At 41.1% G+C, this 18,766-nt stretch overlaps 1 protein-coding gene across 10 annotated transcripts in view; it reads right to left on the bottom strand.

The window, feature by feature from the left end:
- Positions 1 to 18,766, bottom strand: part of ANK2 (ankyrin 2) — a 165,652-nt gene that overhangs the window by 27,579 nt on the left and 119,307 nt on the right. For 7 of the 10 annotated variants that reach the window (XM_069855111.1, XM_069855109.1, XM_069855106.1 and 4 more), the window contains 9 exons: positions 16,092 to 16,316; positions 13,031 to 13,185; positions 11,482 to 11,693; positions 10,448 to 10,652; positions 8,436 to 8,532; positions 5,232 to 5,460; positions 4,691 to 4,816; positions 3,154 to 3,276; positions 1,575 to 1,607 (listed from right to left, as the gene is read on the bottom strand). In XM_069855111.1, the coding sequence (XP_069711212.1) occupies positions 1,575 to 1,607; positions 3,154 to 3,276; positions 4,691 to 4,816; positions 5,232 to 5,460; positions 8,436 to 8,532; positions 10,448 to 10,652; positions 11,482 to 11,693; positions 13,031 to 13,185; positions 16,092 to 16,316 (1,405 nt within the window). Of the gene's footprint in view, positions 1 to 1,574; positions 1,608 to 3,153; positions 3,277 to 4,690; positions 4,817 to 5,231; positions 5,461 to 8,435; positions 8,533 to 10,447; positions 10,653 to 11,481; positions 11,694 to 13,030; positions 13,186 to 14,337; positions 14,437 to 16,091; positions 16,317 to 18,766 lie in introns of all 10 variants that reach the window. The other 3 variants (XM_069855102.1, XM_069855103.1, XM_069855104.1) reach the window with 1 other exon arrangement.

Here is an 18,766-nt window from a genome sequence, read left to right as displayed (position 1 = left end):
GACTTAAATTAATGTATTTAAGGTAATGGTAAAAGCATGACTTAATTTATTTAATGTTTCTAATAACAGGAAAAATGGTTACTTTGCTGTAGTTATGGTAAAAAACAGATGCAAAACATGCAATATATTTTCTCTAAACGTATCTAGCAGTACAGAGGACCCAGGGTTTTGTATCATCACTGGACTTGTTGTTGCATTGTTCTTGATTTATTTCCTCCTGTCTAAAGCAAAAAAGTCCAACCACCCTACATGGTGACCTAGGGACCCTAGGATACTTTAATTCCCCTTACTCTAAGCACCTCCAAATCAGTCTAGAATTATATCAGCATATTAATTAATATTATTAACATAAAAATGAACAAAGTAAGCAAAAAGTAATTTAAAAGGGAAGGTGTTCTTAGCCATCAACGAGGTTGTCTTTTTCTGCTTTTGTTTCTTCTATAAATATACAAGAAGTCATCAATGTTTAGAAAAATAATTTTCAAATATCATTTACGCGGCTTTAACAGAGCAGAGATTTGTTAAAAACAGCTGGCAAATGCATAAACAGCATCAAAGAGGCTAAAAGAATTCATTTCATACTTTTTGTAAGGAATTGAATGATCACCTGAGAGAATTGTTACCTTCTGAATGAATATAGTGGGAATCAGCTGAAAACTTTGGCCATGTTTGCACTTGACAGAGCATCTTTCAGCACTGAAACAGGAGTGGTAAATATTCCTGTAATAGGGAATTGCAATCCATGGACCAAAGCGTCTGAACTCCATTCTGCAGTTGATGGATGCGATGTCCATCGTCTCTGTGGGAGCTCCCACAGCACTGGTTTCCAACACCTCAACCTCATCAAAATGTTGGGATGCTTTCCTAATGTTACCCGTTCACATAGGGGTGAGACCCTAAGAAACACCTATAACTGCCAGCACGGGGCTGGGAACGTTGGGGCACATTTCTCTATTAAGATGCAATTTGGTTTATGCTAAAGATGAAGACTTCACAGCTTTTACTTAGAGTAAACTTACTTGTGACTTCTGGGTTAAAACTGATTCCGTACTGGACTCCAGTAATCTGACTCAGAAATCTGTAAGGTCTGTGGCATCTTACAAACGGATGAGATGTGTGAAGTGCAGCCCTTTCCTGGTTCTGAACCTTTTAGGCCAGTCCCCTAGCAACCTAATATTAATTTAAGGATGCGGGATGGTTCTCAGAATCAGAAAAACCTCCCCATGTTTATGTGCTGCAGAGAAAAATGCTCAAAGAAATACACTTGCATGGCTTATTCTTCAGCAAGTAACTTTTAAATTATTAAAGAATTGTTTTAAAAGCAAAACAAACTTGTGCACCTCCAGCATCAGTGCATCTGAATTAGTAAAACTTCAATTTTAACACAGGGAGAGTTAAACTCAGTAAATTCCAAAAGTGAGCCTGTGCGAGAGCCTTCTAAGAGCACTTCAGTGTTTTTGTAGCACTGAGCTGATGATGGATGTGCCTGTTTAATTACAGATTTCTGGGCTATATCTGTTAGTTGTTGTTTAGTACTATGCGTAAGCAAGAACATGCTGTTAGAGCAACGTTACCTCTTCTTCTTGTTCTTGATCGGATTCTGATTCCTTTCAGTTCCAAAATGCCATGCAAAAAGAGGAGGGGAAAACACAGCAGGCAAAATGCATATTTTTTAGGAGAGTAGGAAAACAGAACTCCTGATAACATTTAACAGCAAACAAGAAAATGCCGTACGATTCTGCAATTGATTTCTTATGTCAAAAAGCAGCAAAACTCAACTGTCAGGTTAAATCACACAAGGCTACAGAATCAAGCAAATTGCACTCAGACAAGTTGCTTCTGGGTGTTAGACTTCTAGTGATCCTTATTTGTACCAGAACTTAATATCCATACATGCTTTTGCACCCATAAATTAGCACGAATACATACTTAAAACAGTTTATGTTACCCATTTAAAGTTGAAATATGTTGAGATGTGCTATTTTTAAATTATACAAAAATGCTACAATAAAAATGATATTACATGCTAAAAATGCTGATAAAAAAAAAAAAGAGAACACCAACAGGCAACACTTTATGCAAACAGCCTCATATGTTCCTAAAAGGTGTGCAACTCCTAGTCTGATCAGGACAGTAAAAAATCTGAGTTACCACAGAATAGCAATAAACAAAAAAAACCAAACTCCTTCTAAGGAAACAAGTGCTGCTTCGTATCTGATCTCACTTAAGTAGAAATCAAGGGCACTCCATTCATTTATGGGAATTCAAGTGGTCTCAATCTTGTTACTTATAAATACTAACTCACACTAGAGTTTTCCTCTCCTTCTTCTGCCCCTGCTATCAGACCATTTTCTCCCTCAGGTGCATTGATAACAGTTGTAACAATATTCTGAAGAAAGTCCATTTACACAATGCAACGTACTTATAGATTCTTGAGAGATTTGATCAGATGTAGGAAGAACAGCCAGCATCAAAAGCCACCTTAACATTAAAATCCACTCTAAGGAAATACTTCAGGCACTGCTATAAACTTCCCAAATTCTAGAGCTCCTCTGGAATCACCACAGAGAAGCACAGCAGCTAAAAACGCTACCACAAAACCCACGAGTTTCAAGTTGCCAAATGAAAAAGCTGACAAATAATTTTTAGTTATTCTGTGCTTCATTCCTCAAGAATATCGTGTGATCAACAGACATTGTCCTTACACTGTGTGAAGCTTACTCTCCAGAGAGGTGTCTCCAGGCATGGCAAGGACAGTGTGGGAAGGCTGTGGTAAACTAAAAACTGAACCTGGAGGCACTCAGAGTCCCAGATCTGTCTCGCCCCTAAACAGACTCTGGGTCAAATTCCTGCGTGAAATAAGATTAGCAGGATCTTGTGCAGCACCAAATGAGACTGTGGGAGCTACCTAATGCAAACTGGGGTTTTGGCTCCCTTCTCTCATCTCATTCCAAGTCCTCAGGAATTATTCAATGACATCTTTGAACGCTGGCATTTAAAGTTCCAAACCCAACCAACAGCCCTTTGGTGGTGTTCATCTCTCTTTACAACACCTGCCTGCAAAGCTTTAACGATGTTTTGCCCTCCCTCCCATTTCTCGTTTATATTCTAACGCTGATGACGATCGATCAGGACAGCACGATTTCACGGTACCTTTGTGTAAACGGGTAAAGTGATGTTTAAATTACATATGGCTTGATGAACGAGGCCTCTTGTAGATTTTGGCTCCTTCATGAATGATAATCGTCCGCAGGGTTCTTGAGTGGTATCGCGCACCTGGCAGAGCAAACATCCAGACATTTAACCTTTTACTTTGCTATTTTGCTCTATGATTACTTGTATTTAGCAGAAAGAGCCTAGATGATGTGAGAGAAAAAGTCCATGTAGGCAAAAATAAACCATTTTCTCTTTTTTTTCTGCTTGTTTATAAATGTACGTAGAGGTGTATTTGTGCATCAAAGCAAGAGAAGAGACAACCACGTGCATGGTTGTCTTACTTACTTACTTAAGAAACTTACTTACAGAAGGCAGTCCTATCGCTGCACCCACATTCTTAAAAGAACAGAGATGTACCAGCGTGACTGGGCTTCTGTGATAGCTTACAATGCCCATTTTTCACTGAAACAGTCCCCAAACCTCAAGGTCTTTGTATTAATTGGCAAAAGGAACAGTCATTTTCCCTCATACGGCAAGAATACTTATTTATGCCAATATCAGAAATAACTCTTTGCTCAAAATATTAGTGCTAAATATTGTGCCAAGTGGCTGAAAACAGTGTAGGATTACACCGACAATTTCTTCTTTTGCAAAACTGTTTTTTCAATGTATCCATAAATCCTAGTCTTAGAATGATGAAATTTGCTGGAATATATTGACCATTTCTGTCTAGAAAAGACACCACCTCATGCCATACTTTAAGATTTCGCAGTGAATCTAAGGACAATCTCTTTTACAGTTGTTAGTTGAAACAACTGCAAGCACTTAGAGCTTAAGATACCGGTGATGTAGCTTTAGCTTTTGTACATAACGTCAGTGGGATTGTGTATGATTTCACCAAAGAAATACAACTGAAAGCATCATCTCATTCTCAGTTTTCTGAACTGAAAAAAATGTTAAGATTAGATACACGCGTGTTGACTTTATCAGACTGAAATTACTGTACTCTGTGTACTAGTGTACTCTGTTGTAGTCGGAATGTCCCAGGAGAAGGAAAAGTTTATGGGAAGAGGTCTGCCATGCCCTCTGCATCTCTCTCTCGGAGAGGTGGTGATGGTGGCACCTGCTAGCACAGACCACAGCAAGACCATTTCTTACATGACTTGCTGCTGCCTGTAGAGCTCCTGGATGATGCAGATGAGCCTCGTGGTGTTTATGGCAGTGGAGTGACAGCTAGGGCTAAAGCATTTGTTAATTTTAGACAAACAGAGGTTTGTTAACGTGTCTTTAATCGGCTCTTTAGATTATTAGGTAGAGAACAGGATTCCTAGAAGTACCATTTTGATGTCTGAAAGAATGATGAGAACACATGCAGACCACAGGCACAGAAAGTTATATTTATTACTAAATTTTAGGTAGCCACTCCGGTTGTTTTGACTATTATTTTATCATAAAATAATTTGGAACTTCTCCTCAGTTTATTGTAAACTCAGAAGCAGACAACAAATAAAACTACAATCCATAGCTTCCTTACCTTAACAAACAGAGGAAGTCTATTTTCTTTGAAAGCAAAAAAACTGAATATATGATGTTGCCCACTCTTTGTTAGTGGCACCAAATTGCCAAAGCAGTCAACATAGATGGGTTTTCCTTCTAATACCTATTGGAAATGAAAATCAAGCAAAGCAGTGATTAATCACAGTGAAGTGGTTTGGATTCCTCCTTAAGCATAATTCTACAGCAGTTTCTTCAATTGCTAGGACCTGTTACCATTTACAAGATTTGTTATGTGCAGTTACCCAAAATCTGTGGAAACAGTTCAGATGATTGTTAAATTCCAGGTGGAATACATTGTTGATTTGATAACAAGAGCACGACACTATAAATGATAAAGTGAGTATTCTGTATTTGCCATCTCCTTGAATGTAGCTTAAGGTTCTTGCTACCTCTGTCTTTAATTGCTGAGGACTGCCCTGAGAACACACCAGATGTCCCATTTGAATCCCATTTATGAGAGATGAAAGGCAGAAAATACTAGCTTAAAAACAGAAAACAGAAAAAAACTGGTTCAGTACCTCTACATCCCTGCTTCTGGCAACTTCAGCAAAATTTTCTTGTTGTTCTAGAGTTTTATCCACTTTGTCATCTGTCATGCAAAAACATCTTAATCGTGCTTCAATGGGGTCATGTGATTTGGCAAACACCACAAATTTGGCCATGTAGGGCACGCAGATAATCTCTCTGTACACTTGGGACGCAAAAGTAACAGATTCTTGTGTCTGTCGACAGTCTATCAACCAGAATCTGTAAAAGAAAATGAAGAGTTGTGTAATCAGCACAGAAAGATTTAAGCAAAAAATTACGTGGTTTCCCATCTGGGATATGACAAGTCAGAATAGAGGAAAAGACGGTTACCATTTGGGAAGCACAGGCTAAGAGTGTTCATGGCTCCCCCCATGCATTTAGGAGCATGAAGCAAGATCAACAGGGAAAACATCCCGACCAGAACTTACTCTCCTAAATACCTGAGGAAAAGCCTCCACAGAGCCTCCGGCTGCACAAATTCCAGGCTATTGTTTGCCTTTCTGATAAGATCTCGCTCAGCTCGAAGCTGAAAACAAACCTGGGAGGAATGCAGCAGATCTATATTTCTAGATCTGAGCCACGTTATATGTTGAATACCCTGAAAGCAGATGTGTCCACATCCAGTCCCTTCTGCTCTTGCCTCACAGAGGCTGCGATCACCACTGACCCACTTTTCATTGCTGTTTCTAACATGCTGTGTTATGGACAGCATTCTGAACCCCTCCAAGGGTGGGGACTCCACCGCTGCCCTGGGCAGCCTCTGCCAGGGCTTCAGCACTCTGTCAGTAAAGAAATTTTCCCTAATATCCAGTCTAACCCTCCCCTTGTGCAACTTGAGGTCATTTCCTCTTGTCCTATCGCCTGTCACTTGGGAGAAGAGACGAGCACCAGCATCGCTGCAACTTCCTTTCAGGTTCATTGTCTCTTCTCCTTATCCCTTTGTCAAGATAACCAAATTGTTATTTTGCAAAGGTAACAACAACTTTCATTTAAAATAAAGTTACTTCTACTCCCAACTGTAACGGCAGAAATGCCCCAAGTGTTTTGTGAGGAGCAACATGCGCTGCCTTCCTTCCCAGATATCACCTCATTGAGTTTCTCTGTGGAGCTGGCGACTTTTCTTTTCATTAGAATTCACTGTGTGGGTGAAAAGCACACTGGAGTTTGACACTCGTAGGATGGAGATTGAAGTTATGAGAGGTCGAGAACACCTCAAAAGCTGATCTGATCTACAGGGTGCTCATTCCTTACTGTAGATTACATGGTATTATAACCCACAATGCCTTGTGGGTTATATACCTTTCAAGTGTGATTTCTCTGGGCTTACTCATCTGCAGGTTGAACAATAGGGAGTTACACACTGTGCTCACCTTTAAAGCTTTTATCAAACACACCGGCTAAAAAAACCAAGCCGGTGATGACATTTAAAAGGGAGAAAGCACATTTGGGGCATACAGGCTCTGCATATTTTTCGTGGGTGTGAGATTTACACTGTGCTGGACTCAAACTGGACAGGCTGTATCCTCTGGGAAATCACCATGTTCAAATGATTACAGACACTACATTTTTTTAAGAAGCTGCAGCTTGGGAAATGGGAAGCAGCTCTGCCTCAAAATCTGCAGGTTAATTCACATCCATTTCAGATAAATATATTCCCAAGCTCATGTTAGTTTTATGAATGGGGAAACTGTTCTCCATCATTAATGATTTAACGAGACATAAATGAGTTACCATGAATAGCAAACAGTCAGGAATGAGCTGATTCTCAGCAGGGCACAAAGGTAGATGCACTTTAAACCAGGCACGAGTGAAGAAATTCAAGTCAGCCTGTCCTTCAGCAAGAAGCTAATTAATTCTCTGACTGTAACTACACGAAAAATCACATCTTCTAAATTTAATAGCATTTAAAGTCATGTTTAGGTTAAAGTAGTCTGTTGAACATTCATTTAGATTATAAAGAAGAGGTAGAACCCATTAAAATCTCCACACAGGACCCTGCCTACATCACAGAACATTGGCAATAGTAATCAATTTTAACGTCATCATTGGGATCAGGAAACATTCACTACAAATACAGACTGTAGTTCCATAAACTGTAGTTCCTCTTAAACTTTGCATCTTGTCTCCACACCTGGTTCTTTAACTTAATCTTTAGTTTAGCCCTTCAAGCAGAACACTGCAGATGGGAGCAAAAACACACTTACAGATCTCCCTCTTGTGGTGGCTGTGAAAGAAAAACATTGACTTGAACTGAAAAGAAATAGCATATAAGCAAAGCGTCCAGCTTCATGGGAGGAAAGCCATTTCTGAACTGAGATAGGACAGAAAAACAATACTTTATTTTGCCTAACATTATACCAGAGGTTGGACTGTGAGAACTGCAATTACTTTAACATTTAATACATTATTTCATTAAATTGCAAACCTGATCTCATAGTAACACCTGCTCTGGACACCAGAGGTTTGCACTGAAGGGAACTCATTGATTTTCATGGGCAAGTTACCCAAGATTTTTCTAATTGTTTGCTAGACTGCACACGCTAAATGTAATACTTTCCAGGTCATGGACTGCATCTCCTGTTACAGAAAAGATTTTTGAGCATTTCTGTGACATACATACATATATATATTTAATATGAAATTCTGTTTTCAGAAAAACAATTGAATCTCATCAGGAACAGATGGTTGGAAGAGATTCTCCTACATCACAGCCTGGTACACCTACAGGCCTACCTTTCTGCTTCATTTCTCATTTGCTGGATATTCTGGAAGCAAGATGCAGAATGAGCTACCCTAATTGGGGATATCTGTTTCCATGGAATTTTGCATATTTCTGCATCTGGGAGATGAAAATGAAACCAGATTTTCTCTAAATACCTGAAAATTGAACTGTCTTTCAGGTGACTATAGCAAAAAAAAATCAGTGTGCTTTAATTTATTCCTGGGATCTGAGGTAAAAACGAGAACAACATCAGTTTCTTCCTGCTGGTATAGACTGTAGTGCTTACAGCTCTTGTTCATCATTTGTCTTGGCTGGGAGGCTCAGGACTTCCAAAATACCTCACCAGTTGCTTCACAGAATGTCTATGTTCCTTCCACTATGTCAACTAAAATAGTTTCAAGGAAATATTTGTTGAAAAAAGACATGCACTTGAAAGAGGCTTTGTAAAACTCGTGTGGTGTTGTGTAGGTACCTGGCAGACACGTTTGTTGTGAAGGAAACACATTCATTAACGAACGTCAGTGGTGTTGTTCCAGTGATGTCTTCCCATTGGGCAGGGGTGGTTCCTCCTGAAACGACAGAGGTTTTAAAGAACATTAAAATCAAACTGCTCTGCAACTTCCTTGAATCTAAGAAATATTTTACACACTTATGAGCTTTTAATTGCTGTGAAACCAGTAACAATCCCAGGCACGCCTTTTCCTTAGGTCCATGTTATTTCACTAATGCTGACAGGACCACATGGGTCTTCCCTGAAAAAACAAAGCACCCAAATGATTTCCAAATGAGGAGCCCTGTGGCACAGCTCCAGAAATGTTAAAAGGGTAGAATTTTGTGGCAAGAAATGTTACGTATTAGAAATTTCTTTTGTTGGTTTTAGACTATTCACATGCGCAGAGCAAAATGGGCCCAGAAATACTGCAGTTAAACCTACACTGTTACACTTGGGAGACAAGGACAATGTCACATCCCTTAGGTATTTCAGCGCTCTGTTACGGCCATTGCCAGCTTCCTATTTGGCCCATGAGGCTGAAAACGTGGGCGAAACCTGTCACCTTCCACCTGTGTTTTCAAGCTCTTCAATGTGTGTCCCTGCCTCACCTTGGGGAGAACAGCGTCCAGTTGGTTTCCAGTGACCTGAAACGCCCTGCGAGCTTACAGAAAAGAGGAGTGTTTATTCCTAACGGCAGTTAGGAATATTTATAAAGTATATATGAAGAACTAAAGGAAAAATTAGGCCGCATAACTAGGGCTAAATCAGAATGCATGTCTGCCCTTGCTCTCACAGACAGCTGACCTGTTAGATACCCATTTGAGCAGGCAGCACAGTCTTGATGCAAACCTTAAACCAAGCCATATCTGTAGAGGAATACTAGTTTTCAGGGAACTTCCACCTTTCCCCTTTCAGTGAAGCATTCTGGGAACCAATTTTCCCTGTGGAGTTTTCTAGAGGATCCTTTCAATTTCACTGTCCTCCATGAAACTTATTTAAATTTGTTTTGACAGAGAAGACCACTCTTCTCTATGTAAATGAGCACTGTTTCACTCTTTTGAAAACACAAATACTTCTTTGTTGACCAGATGTTGTTTCTGGTATTTCAGCAGTTATCATGAAGCCTCTGTTCTATAGAATGATTGCTTGGCACATCTACATGGGTAATGCATCCTACCTGGAGTTAGAATTTTAAATCAGTGTGAAAATTAAGAAAGATGCTAACTTCTAAGCAGGATAAACGCACACAACTCATTTCTGCCCCTCAACTGAGACTGAATGAGATTCTAATCACTTTGGAGTTACAGTAAGTATAAAGGGTTTAACTCCAATATTCTCCTCTGCAGCACACTGCAACTGAATACTTGAAAGCTGGGGAGGGGCTCTGGATCAGGGAGTGCAGGGACAGGATGAGGGGGAAGGGTTTTAAGCTGAAAGACCAGAGATTGAGGTGAGATCTTAGGAAGAAATCTTTTCTTGTGAGGCTGGGGAGGCCCTGGCCCAGGTTGCCCAGAGAAGCCATGGCTGCCCCATCCCTGGAGGTGTTCTAGGCCAGGTTGGATGGGGCTTGGAGCCCCTGATCCAGTGGGAGGTGTCCCTGCCCATGGCAGAGGGTGGCACTGGATGGGCTTTGAGGTTCTTTCCCACCCAAACCATTCCACAATTTTATGATGCTGTGATTATGCCTGTGCTACACTAGCTCTGCTAGGCAGAGGTGTGTTGGTTCTCAAGAAACAAACCCTAAGGCAAATTAAAAAAAAGAAAACCTAACTCAGAGTCTATGATTACGTTACACATCTCTTCTTAGTCCAAATAAGAAATGTTATTACTGCTCTAACGTAATTGTTTAGAAAGTAGTTTATTTTCACAGCCTCTCATCCCAGTCAGGTCTTCACCAAGTTTTTCACGTGTATCATCAGTGCAAGATACTCAACCCATAATGGGTGACAATTTCAAGATGTACATTAAAAGCTCTAGAATTTTCATCCTACCTGTTATGCTGCATAGTAACCTTAAAGTGGGTGTGTCGCCCCCATAACCGTTCATCATTCCATCACTGGAGGCTTTGGGGACGGGAATCGTCATCGTGATGGGTTTATGGAACTTCCTTCTCCTGGGCTCCAGTGTGACTATAGGACTGAAGGTCGCCTTGTTGCCTAAAATCTTCTTTATCAGTTCAGTATGCATAGGTTGAGCCTTTTCAAAGCAAAAGACAATAACAGAATAGTTACTTGAAATCATTTTAATGAGCATGTAAAGAACTGGGTTTGTGTTATCGCCACAAAACTCTTAATTTTTTTACATTAAATGGCACAATTTCCCCTGAGAATATGCAAACAGAACTGACTGCAAGTGACAAGGGGAGGCCTTCCTTTTTCAACTTTCCCACATCCTCCTCTCCTCTTTCTTGGTGCTTGTCAGACCCTTTAACAGCATTAATTTAATTCACTTAACCAGTAGCAAGTTATTTCCCTGTCAACTTTTTTATTTCCTCCTTAGACCAGCTCTGAGCTAGGTCAGTAAGGTGTTCAGCAATTCACAGGGGATTTCAACGAGCACGCTCTCCTGGCCAGGCCAAGCTGTGGGTGCCTGCGGCACGGGGAGGGGAAGGGGGTAGGGGAACAACTTCCCCCTCTTTCAGTCGCGAGCTGTTAGGCTGGTTTACTGCGCACTGAGAAACTCCATTTGACCCGGTTATTACAGGCCTTTGTACTTCTCTGATGCCTTTCAAGAACAGCACTTGTTCTATGACCTACACTGATATCACCAGCATCACCAAAATTAGGTGCTTTTCCCAAGATCATATACATCATTAACAGGAATCTGAATTAACTGGAATACTCAAAGCTTTACCACTTGCTTTGACCTTTGCGTGTTGGAATTTTTTGAAAGTATTTTAACCGGAAGCGTTCTAGACAACAGCGTATAACGTGATAAGTTGATAGGCTGGTTCTCCATTCAAAGATGGTGACTTTACACTGAAATTAAAAAAAAAAGGATAAGCCCTGTAATTGTTTCATTGTACCTGGAGGCCAACACGAATTCGTTTGGTTAGAGCCCCTTCCGGGAAGACTGCCTGCACTTGTGGCACAACGGTGCTGCTCAGCACGCCGCCCTCCGGTCCGATAAGGTTGCTGTCCTGTTTGATCCGAGACACCACTGCAAAGTACTGCGGGAAATCTCGGGTGATGATGCGGCAGATCCGCTTCTTCTCGAGCTCCTCGGGAGCGTCCAGTACTAAGGCCAAAAGAGAAGATGCTCAGAAGACAGGAGTTTTCTAGAAACAATACAGCAAACTTCAAAATGCACTCAAGGTTTTCACAGTTTCACTACAACTGACAAAAGTACTTTGTCCAGTAGTCAGTGTGCTAAAAGAAACGTATGCCAATGTTTTCAGAGAGTTGGGGTTTGTTCAGCCTAGAGAAGAGAAGGCTCCAAGGGAAACCATAAAGCAGCTTCCAGTACTGAAAGGGGCTCCAGGAAAGCTGGGGAGGGGCTCTGGATCAGGGAGGGCAGGGATAGGATGAGGGAGAATGATTTTAAACTGAAAGAGGGGAGATTAAGATGAGATCTTGGGAAGGAATGTTTCCTGTGAGGGTGGGGAGGTCCTGGCCCAGGTTGCCCAGAGCAGTGGTGGCTGCCCCATCCCTGGAGGGGTTCAAGGCCAGGCTGGATGGGGCTTGGAGCCCCTGATCCCTTGGGAGGCATCCCTGCCCATGGCAGGGGTGGCACTGGATGGGCTTTAAGGTCCCTTCCAACCCAAAACATTCCATCATTGTATGATTTTAAGTTCAGCTCAAACAGAGACATCAACAAAGGAACAGACAGAACAAATAACTGAAAGGAGCTTCAGACAACAGATTCAGAACATGTTGACAACATCCACAAAGCCAGCAGGCCAACAAGCAAAGGGCAAGTGTTTTAAGACCCTTTCTACCTCACACATTGACACTATCGCCTGGAGTGGCAGCAAGGGAACTAAACTCCAGATCCAAAAAGGATCAAGTGTAAGTTCAGCTTTATATATGTGACTTAGCTGTTTACTTTGGGGTCTTCTTACAAAAAAAAAAAAAGCTGTCAAAATTAATAAGAAATTGTGCAGCTCCTAAACAGCCCAAGGCCATTGTGTTCCCTCAGAAAGCAAGAGTACCCATGACTGACATTCCCTCCCACGTATGTAGCTGCACAGAAAGGATTAGTATGATAATTACCTTGTTTTGGAAAGGTGTTTGCTATGGAAGCTTTTCGTTTAACACTATGAGAAGGAGCAGTAGAAAAAATAAATCTAGCATCTGTTCTCAATTTCATGATGATAGGTTTTGTTTTGTCGCACTGTGTGGGCAGAACACATGAGGGGAGTAAGCGCAAGTAACACAGCGATTCTGCTGGCTCCTGTACTGGGAGCAGGATTATGCTCCATCGTGACTGAAATGAAGTATCTAAGGAATGAAGTGCCAGAAATCCTAGGGCGGAGCAAACATGAGGTGCTAAATAGAATAAATGGCACGAAGCTATGAGCCCCCATTACAGAAGTAATGCAGGAGCAGCATAAAAACCAAAGTCACGCCGGATACCTTCATCCATCCCATTCAGGATTTCGTTGAGTTCGTCCTCGGTGTATTCACAGAAGTGCTCCTTCCAGCTGTCCCCGTTCTCACTGCGCAGGATCACCAGCTCCCTCTCTTTCCCACGCAGAGCAGCAAAGTGGGGAATCTCCACAATCACAGGCCTGGCACAGCAACACAGCGCATTAAATGCACACGGGAGAGAGGAAGAAACAGGATTAACAGCAACTCTATTCAGTCTGGTACAAAGTGACCTGGAATTCTACCTACGTCACCGGAATACTTCGGCACAGTCCTAAATTAGTAGGTCACTAACACACATTAGATTTTTACAGGGACACAGTAAATACTGAAGGACAGATTAAAAAGTGCATTCACCTCTTTCCACAGTGTGAATGATATTGGTAAGATAGTAGCGAGAAATTTGGTAATTGTTTTGCAAATTCATAAAGAACTCAAGCTCGTTTTGGTTGTCACTACTGTCTGGGTTAACCTGTGCAACTTCATTTCAAAGAGAATCTACTGTAATGTATATGGGACAAATTCTGATCTCACTTGTGCAAATCAGAATAATTTCATTGCAATCTGGGGGCGATCATGTCCTGTGCCAATTTTACTTCATCATAATTCTACGTATTCCAATGAATTTATTCCTGATTTACACTCTGGGAGAGATAAAGGAGGTGTGAGGAGCTCATCTATTTCAGTATAGGAGATAAGAATTTGCCTTGTTGCCTTGCAAGCAGATGTCAATGCAGGTATTGGTGTATGTGTCCATATGAATACACACATACACAACACGTGTTCATATATCTATATTTATATATACATATACAAACTCTTAGAAATAAGAGAAAATACGAATATATTTGTACATACACTTCTCAGAGGACTCACACAGGTTACCATGTACATAGTGTCGCGTTCTATTATACTGGTGGTATCCAACATAATAACTTAAGTGATTAATCAGTACTTGATACAAAAAGCATCTTACAATTTACAGTAGATTCCTTTTTTATTTGTCCCAATCCAGGTTGCTTTGCTACAGACACCAAGCACGAAACTAGGAAGAGATTCCATGCCAAAACAAAAATGAAGGCCACAGTACTTTAAGAAAAAGATACAAACATACCACCAAAACAAAACCACATACCACAAGGGTTGAAAAATGGTCCACTAAGGGTTGGGTATACAAATTCCAAATGATAGAAAGGGACAATATCATGGGCATAATGACATAAAAAAACATATTGCAGAAGGAGGAGAAGAATGGGGAGGTCAGCATCCATCAATTTGTGTCAAGTCTCTCCTACCCAAGGAATTTGGTCCCAGGAGGCCCCAGCTGAAGGATTCGGCTGACCAAGCTTTCTCCCTCATTAAGTGGGGGAGGAGCCGTAGGCAGATGAAGTTTACTGAGTACATCCAAAGCAGCAGTGAAAGAAAGAACATAAATAAACTTTATGTATTTTTTGTGCCAGAACGCCAGTGCCGCTGTCTGGTCCACAGAGTGGAATTAGGCTCTACACCGAACAAGGTTCCGTCCTAGCGATGGCAATTTGGTGATCAGAATCAGTAAACTAGTTGACTTAATTTAATCTTTGCTTGCTTACAGGAGTTTTGGCAGTGAACTCGACGGGAACTGGAGCTGGACCTCAGAAAGCATCTCTGCAAACAGTACAGTGATTCCCTGACTTCACTGCCAGTACAACACCTAGAAAAACACTTGCAGAAAGGGCATGAAGATCTGAGAATGAGTACAACTGTACTACGTCCTGGCCTTTCAGGTGAGACATTCTCATGGGATAGAGGAACCATTAAAAAGGAAATGGGAGACATACTTAAGACCTATTTGCGTGTGACAAAGGTAATGGGAAGGCTGAATGTGACAGCACAACATTTCTCCTGCACTTTAGATTTCATTCTTCTGCTCTTGAGAAGTTACCAAGATGGGAAAAGAAGTGTTACAAAGCATCTGATTAGCCAGCTGCTTTGCTGTTGCCTGTGATATTAAGAGGTACATGTCTGTCAAAAGGAACGGCTGGCTCACTCTTAGCATCGCACTCGCAGTGTTTCAGACCTGCTCTTGCTTTTTTACCAGATTAGAGCAACAGTGAAGTAGCCAAAATGTGCCTTGGGAATGCTCTCCCTTCCCACTCCACATCAAAGCAGTGGGAAAACGATTTTTCTCTCCCTAAGCTCCATATTTTAGAAAAAGCAGTAATGAAGGTAGTGGCTCTGATGACTACCCTGTACAACAGGATTTTAGAGCAACCGACTTGCTTCAAAATAAACCTAAACTGTTTACAGAGTCCCTGTTTTTACAGGTTGTGAATGAAGCCATTTACTGCAACAGAAGGGGTTCCTTCCATCATCCACTTTTGGATGCCACAGCTGATAGGCAGAACAGTTGGTAAAACAAATAAAGAAAGTTGTGGATAACTGCTGCTTTCAGCTGAAAATTGCTAAAACAAGCTCAGCAGCAGACACAAAGCCAATCTTTCTACGTGTTTGCAGCACACGACAAAAGAAACAGCAAAAAAAATCCAGGGACTGTCCTATTGCTTAATTTAGCAATTGCAGCCCCAGAAAACTCAAAAGCACTGTGCTTCCCTGATAGTCCAAATTACTGGGAACACAAGGCAAGTCTAAAATAGCAGCCGTAACTTGTGTTGTATCTGTAGCAGGCTTTCCATTTGGGCTGTAGATCAGTGCTGTGCTACTCACACCTCGTATGTAGGTTATTTAAATATAGTACGATCTGCCTTTTCTGGATGCAGGAGGGTCTTTTCCCACTATAACATCACAACACTGAGTAAAAATTATATCCAAGGAAGCACATTAACCTTAGTACTAGCGGTTGCAACATCCGTTTTCAAAGGAAAAGGTGTAAAAGCTTTCTGAATTGTTAACTAAACCTGATCTGTATTTCACACAACCGGTCTGTTACCATATGTCACCAACATCTTTTTCTGTTCAAGTTTGGACAAAAGGAACCATTTCAGTGCAACTTGCAAACAAACCAAAAATAGACCGAGTGTCTTCCTCGAGGCCATATGGCACCTCTTACCCAAGAAACTGAGCACCAGAAGGTCCAACTTCGATCAGGCGGCTGGCCAGCCCTTCGCCTTCCACCATGGGAGGCATGGTGGCCAGTCTGTGGCGTTTCACCAACCGGCACGTCACTCGGGTCGGAGCAGTGCATTTCCGCGGAGGAATAATGATGCGGAGTCCGTTATGTCTGCAACCTCTCATGGCACCTCCACGAGCATCCACCATGAAACTAACTAGGAAGCTGGAAAATCAGGGAAGAAAAATCAGATACAAAGCATAAAGAAATCCCTTTGGTTCTGTTCCACACAGGTAACAAATTCCATATGTAAATATAGCTCTTTTGTAAGATGTTCAATTAGAAAAAGCCTTTCTCCCATGGGAAGCACCAAATCATGCTAAGATCATTTATTAATTGATTTTAATTGACATGTATTAACATCTATTATTTATTATTTGGCATTTATTAGCTGACATCTGCTATCTGAGAGTTTTTAGTTCACAGGAAGCCTTATTTCACAGCGCTGCTGTTGGTAAAACCACCAGCAGTCACTAATAAACATGAGCACACATGTGGGTGCCTGTTAAAGACAAAGTCCAGTGCAAAGATCACTCTATCTCTGTATTGTAAAGTTGGCATTCTTCGAATACTTTACAAGCAAGTACATCTCATTAAAGGAAATTATTTATAATTGAAAAAAATAAAGCCAATTCTGATTGGAGGGGTTGTTGGGGTTTTGGTTTTTTTTTGGTTGTCTACATAATTTTCTAGTTATTTGATAAGCTATAATTTCTAACAAAAAATGGTTTGGATTTAAAAATAAAAATGAGATTTCATTCTGGAGTGCAACTTGTAATACGTCAGTGGAGCTAACACCTATTTATATGAAAAACCCAACATGGCATTATTGTTTGAAGATAATTTTGGATTTTGGTGAGATAACAGGTAAAGTATAAGAACATTATTTATGGATTTTTGGTTTTCTGTGTTACTTTGCACAGCAATGGAAAACTTCCAGATGCTGAAAGCCATCTACAGGAAGCCTTCTTCTAGCATAAGGTAAATTCTCTTATTTGTCTCTTTTTCTTTAAATGGGAGAAAAACATTTCACAGAATTGCTTCAATGCTGAACTTTTTTATAGTTCCATCTCTAACCCGCAGGTAGATTTGGACAGATTTGTTACAAAGATTGGGGACATTACTGGCAAAGGTATAGAACTTGGGGGATTTTTACTCGTTTATGGCTTAGGATCATGCCCGATGTGGGATGGGAATGTTGGGTTGCTGGAAGCGAAAGTAAGAGAAGATGAGACGGAACGGTATCAGGCCTAATGCTACCCACTAAAACAGAATCATCACATGGGGAGTCTCAGAAATGCTACTGAAAGACCTGCAATAGAGAAAAGCCCTTATAACACGAGTCACAAATACAGGTGGGTTTGTACCGTCCCCTTGACCGTTCTGTGCAACAACCATTGCATCCATTCATTGTCCACACAGCTACGAGAAATTCCACATGCTGTAAGAACACGACACTCAACACACCGTGCAAGTCAGAACAATGGATGATGGGAAGGAGCCACAAGCGCCAGTCGGAAGCACTCCATGCACCACGGATGCCGGTCTGTCTCACACATGCAGTCTCCTATTCTACTGCCATTCATATACCTCTAGGTTTTGTTTAGTGTAAAAGTCTGGGGAGTACAACCATTATCTCATTCCTTAGAGGTTGGTGTTTCTGTGGTTTTAACAAGGGGGGAAAAAAAGAAAATGAAAACATTTTACAGCTTTGATTTGCTGGGGATTAATTGAGAAAACTGGGAGCTCCCTTCACAAAATACATACGTTACACATCTTAAAGCACAAATGAAAGCAGAGCTTAAGAGCTACTAAATGCTCACTTGTTGTAATAACGCTCTATGGCCTGCATTGCTGTTTAACTTTATGAAGCAGTGTTATCAGAGTGGTTCTGAGTTATGTTTGTGTCATCAACCCAGGTCTCCGTTATAACGGGTGTGTTAGAGGTGGTTAATATCACTGAGCGCTGGAGGAGGAGTTTCACATTTTGACACTAATACTATGAGCAATGGAAACATTACCCCTACACCTACCAGAAGCTAATGAGTGCACTTATTCATTAACATTCACATTTTTCATTGTGCAAGCTGTCACGAATACAATTTTTAGGGTTCAACTATTTTCGTTACTAATGTAATACTCAAGATCATACACTTCAACAACAGGATCACCTTCTGCAGGAGCAGTCTTTGATTTTGACCATCCATATCAAACTGGGGTCTCACCTCACACCCAGCCAGAGCCCTGCATTCCTGCACCTCCAAAACTTGGGATCTAACAGATCCAACACAGACAGAGCGTGGCACGCGTCTCTAGTAAGTACTCAAGATGGAAAGGGATCACTCTCTACCTCTTTCTTGCAGTTAGAGTTTCTGGAATGTGCCTGGTGGGTCACAGCAAGGTCTGCCAGTGAATCTATCACAGGGTCTATAATTGTCTATTGCTGAAACCAACTACGGCTCCAACAGTGGAAAAACAGGCAAAGAGAAGGACCATCGGAAGGTGGCAGAGATAAAAATGGTTAGGGTTAAAACAGTAGGACATTGTACTTGACTGTAAATCCAGCTCTTTCTAGCATAAAGATGGCCTAATACATTTACTCAATAATGAGACAC

This window comes from Phaenicophaeus curvirostris, chromosome 4 (genome assembly GCF_032191515.1).
Source record: "Phaenicophaeus curvirostris isolate KB17595 chromosome 4, BPBGC_Pcur_1.0, whole genome shotgun sequence".
NCBI classification, from domain to species: domain Eukaryota; kingdom Metazoa; phylum Chordata; class Aves; order Cuculiformes; family Cuculidae; genus Phaenicophaeus; species Phaenicophaeus curvirostris.
Note: the sequence above shows the minus strand (reverse complement) of the source record. Positions and strands in the feature narration are given on the sequence as shown.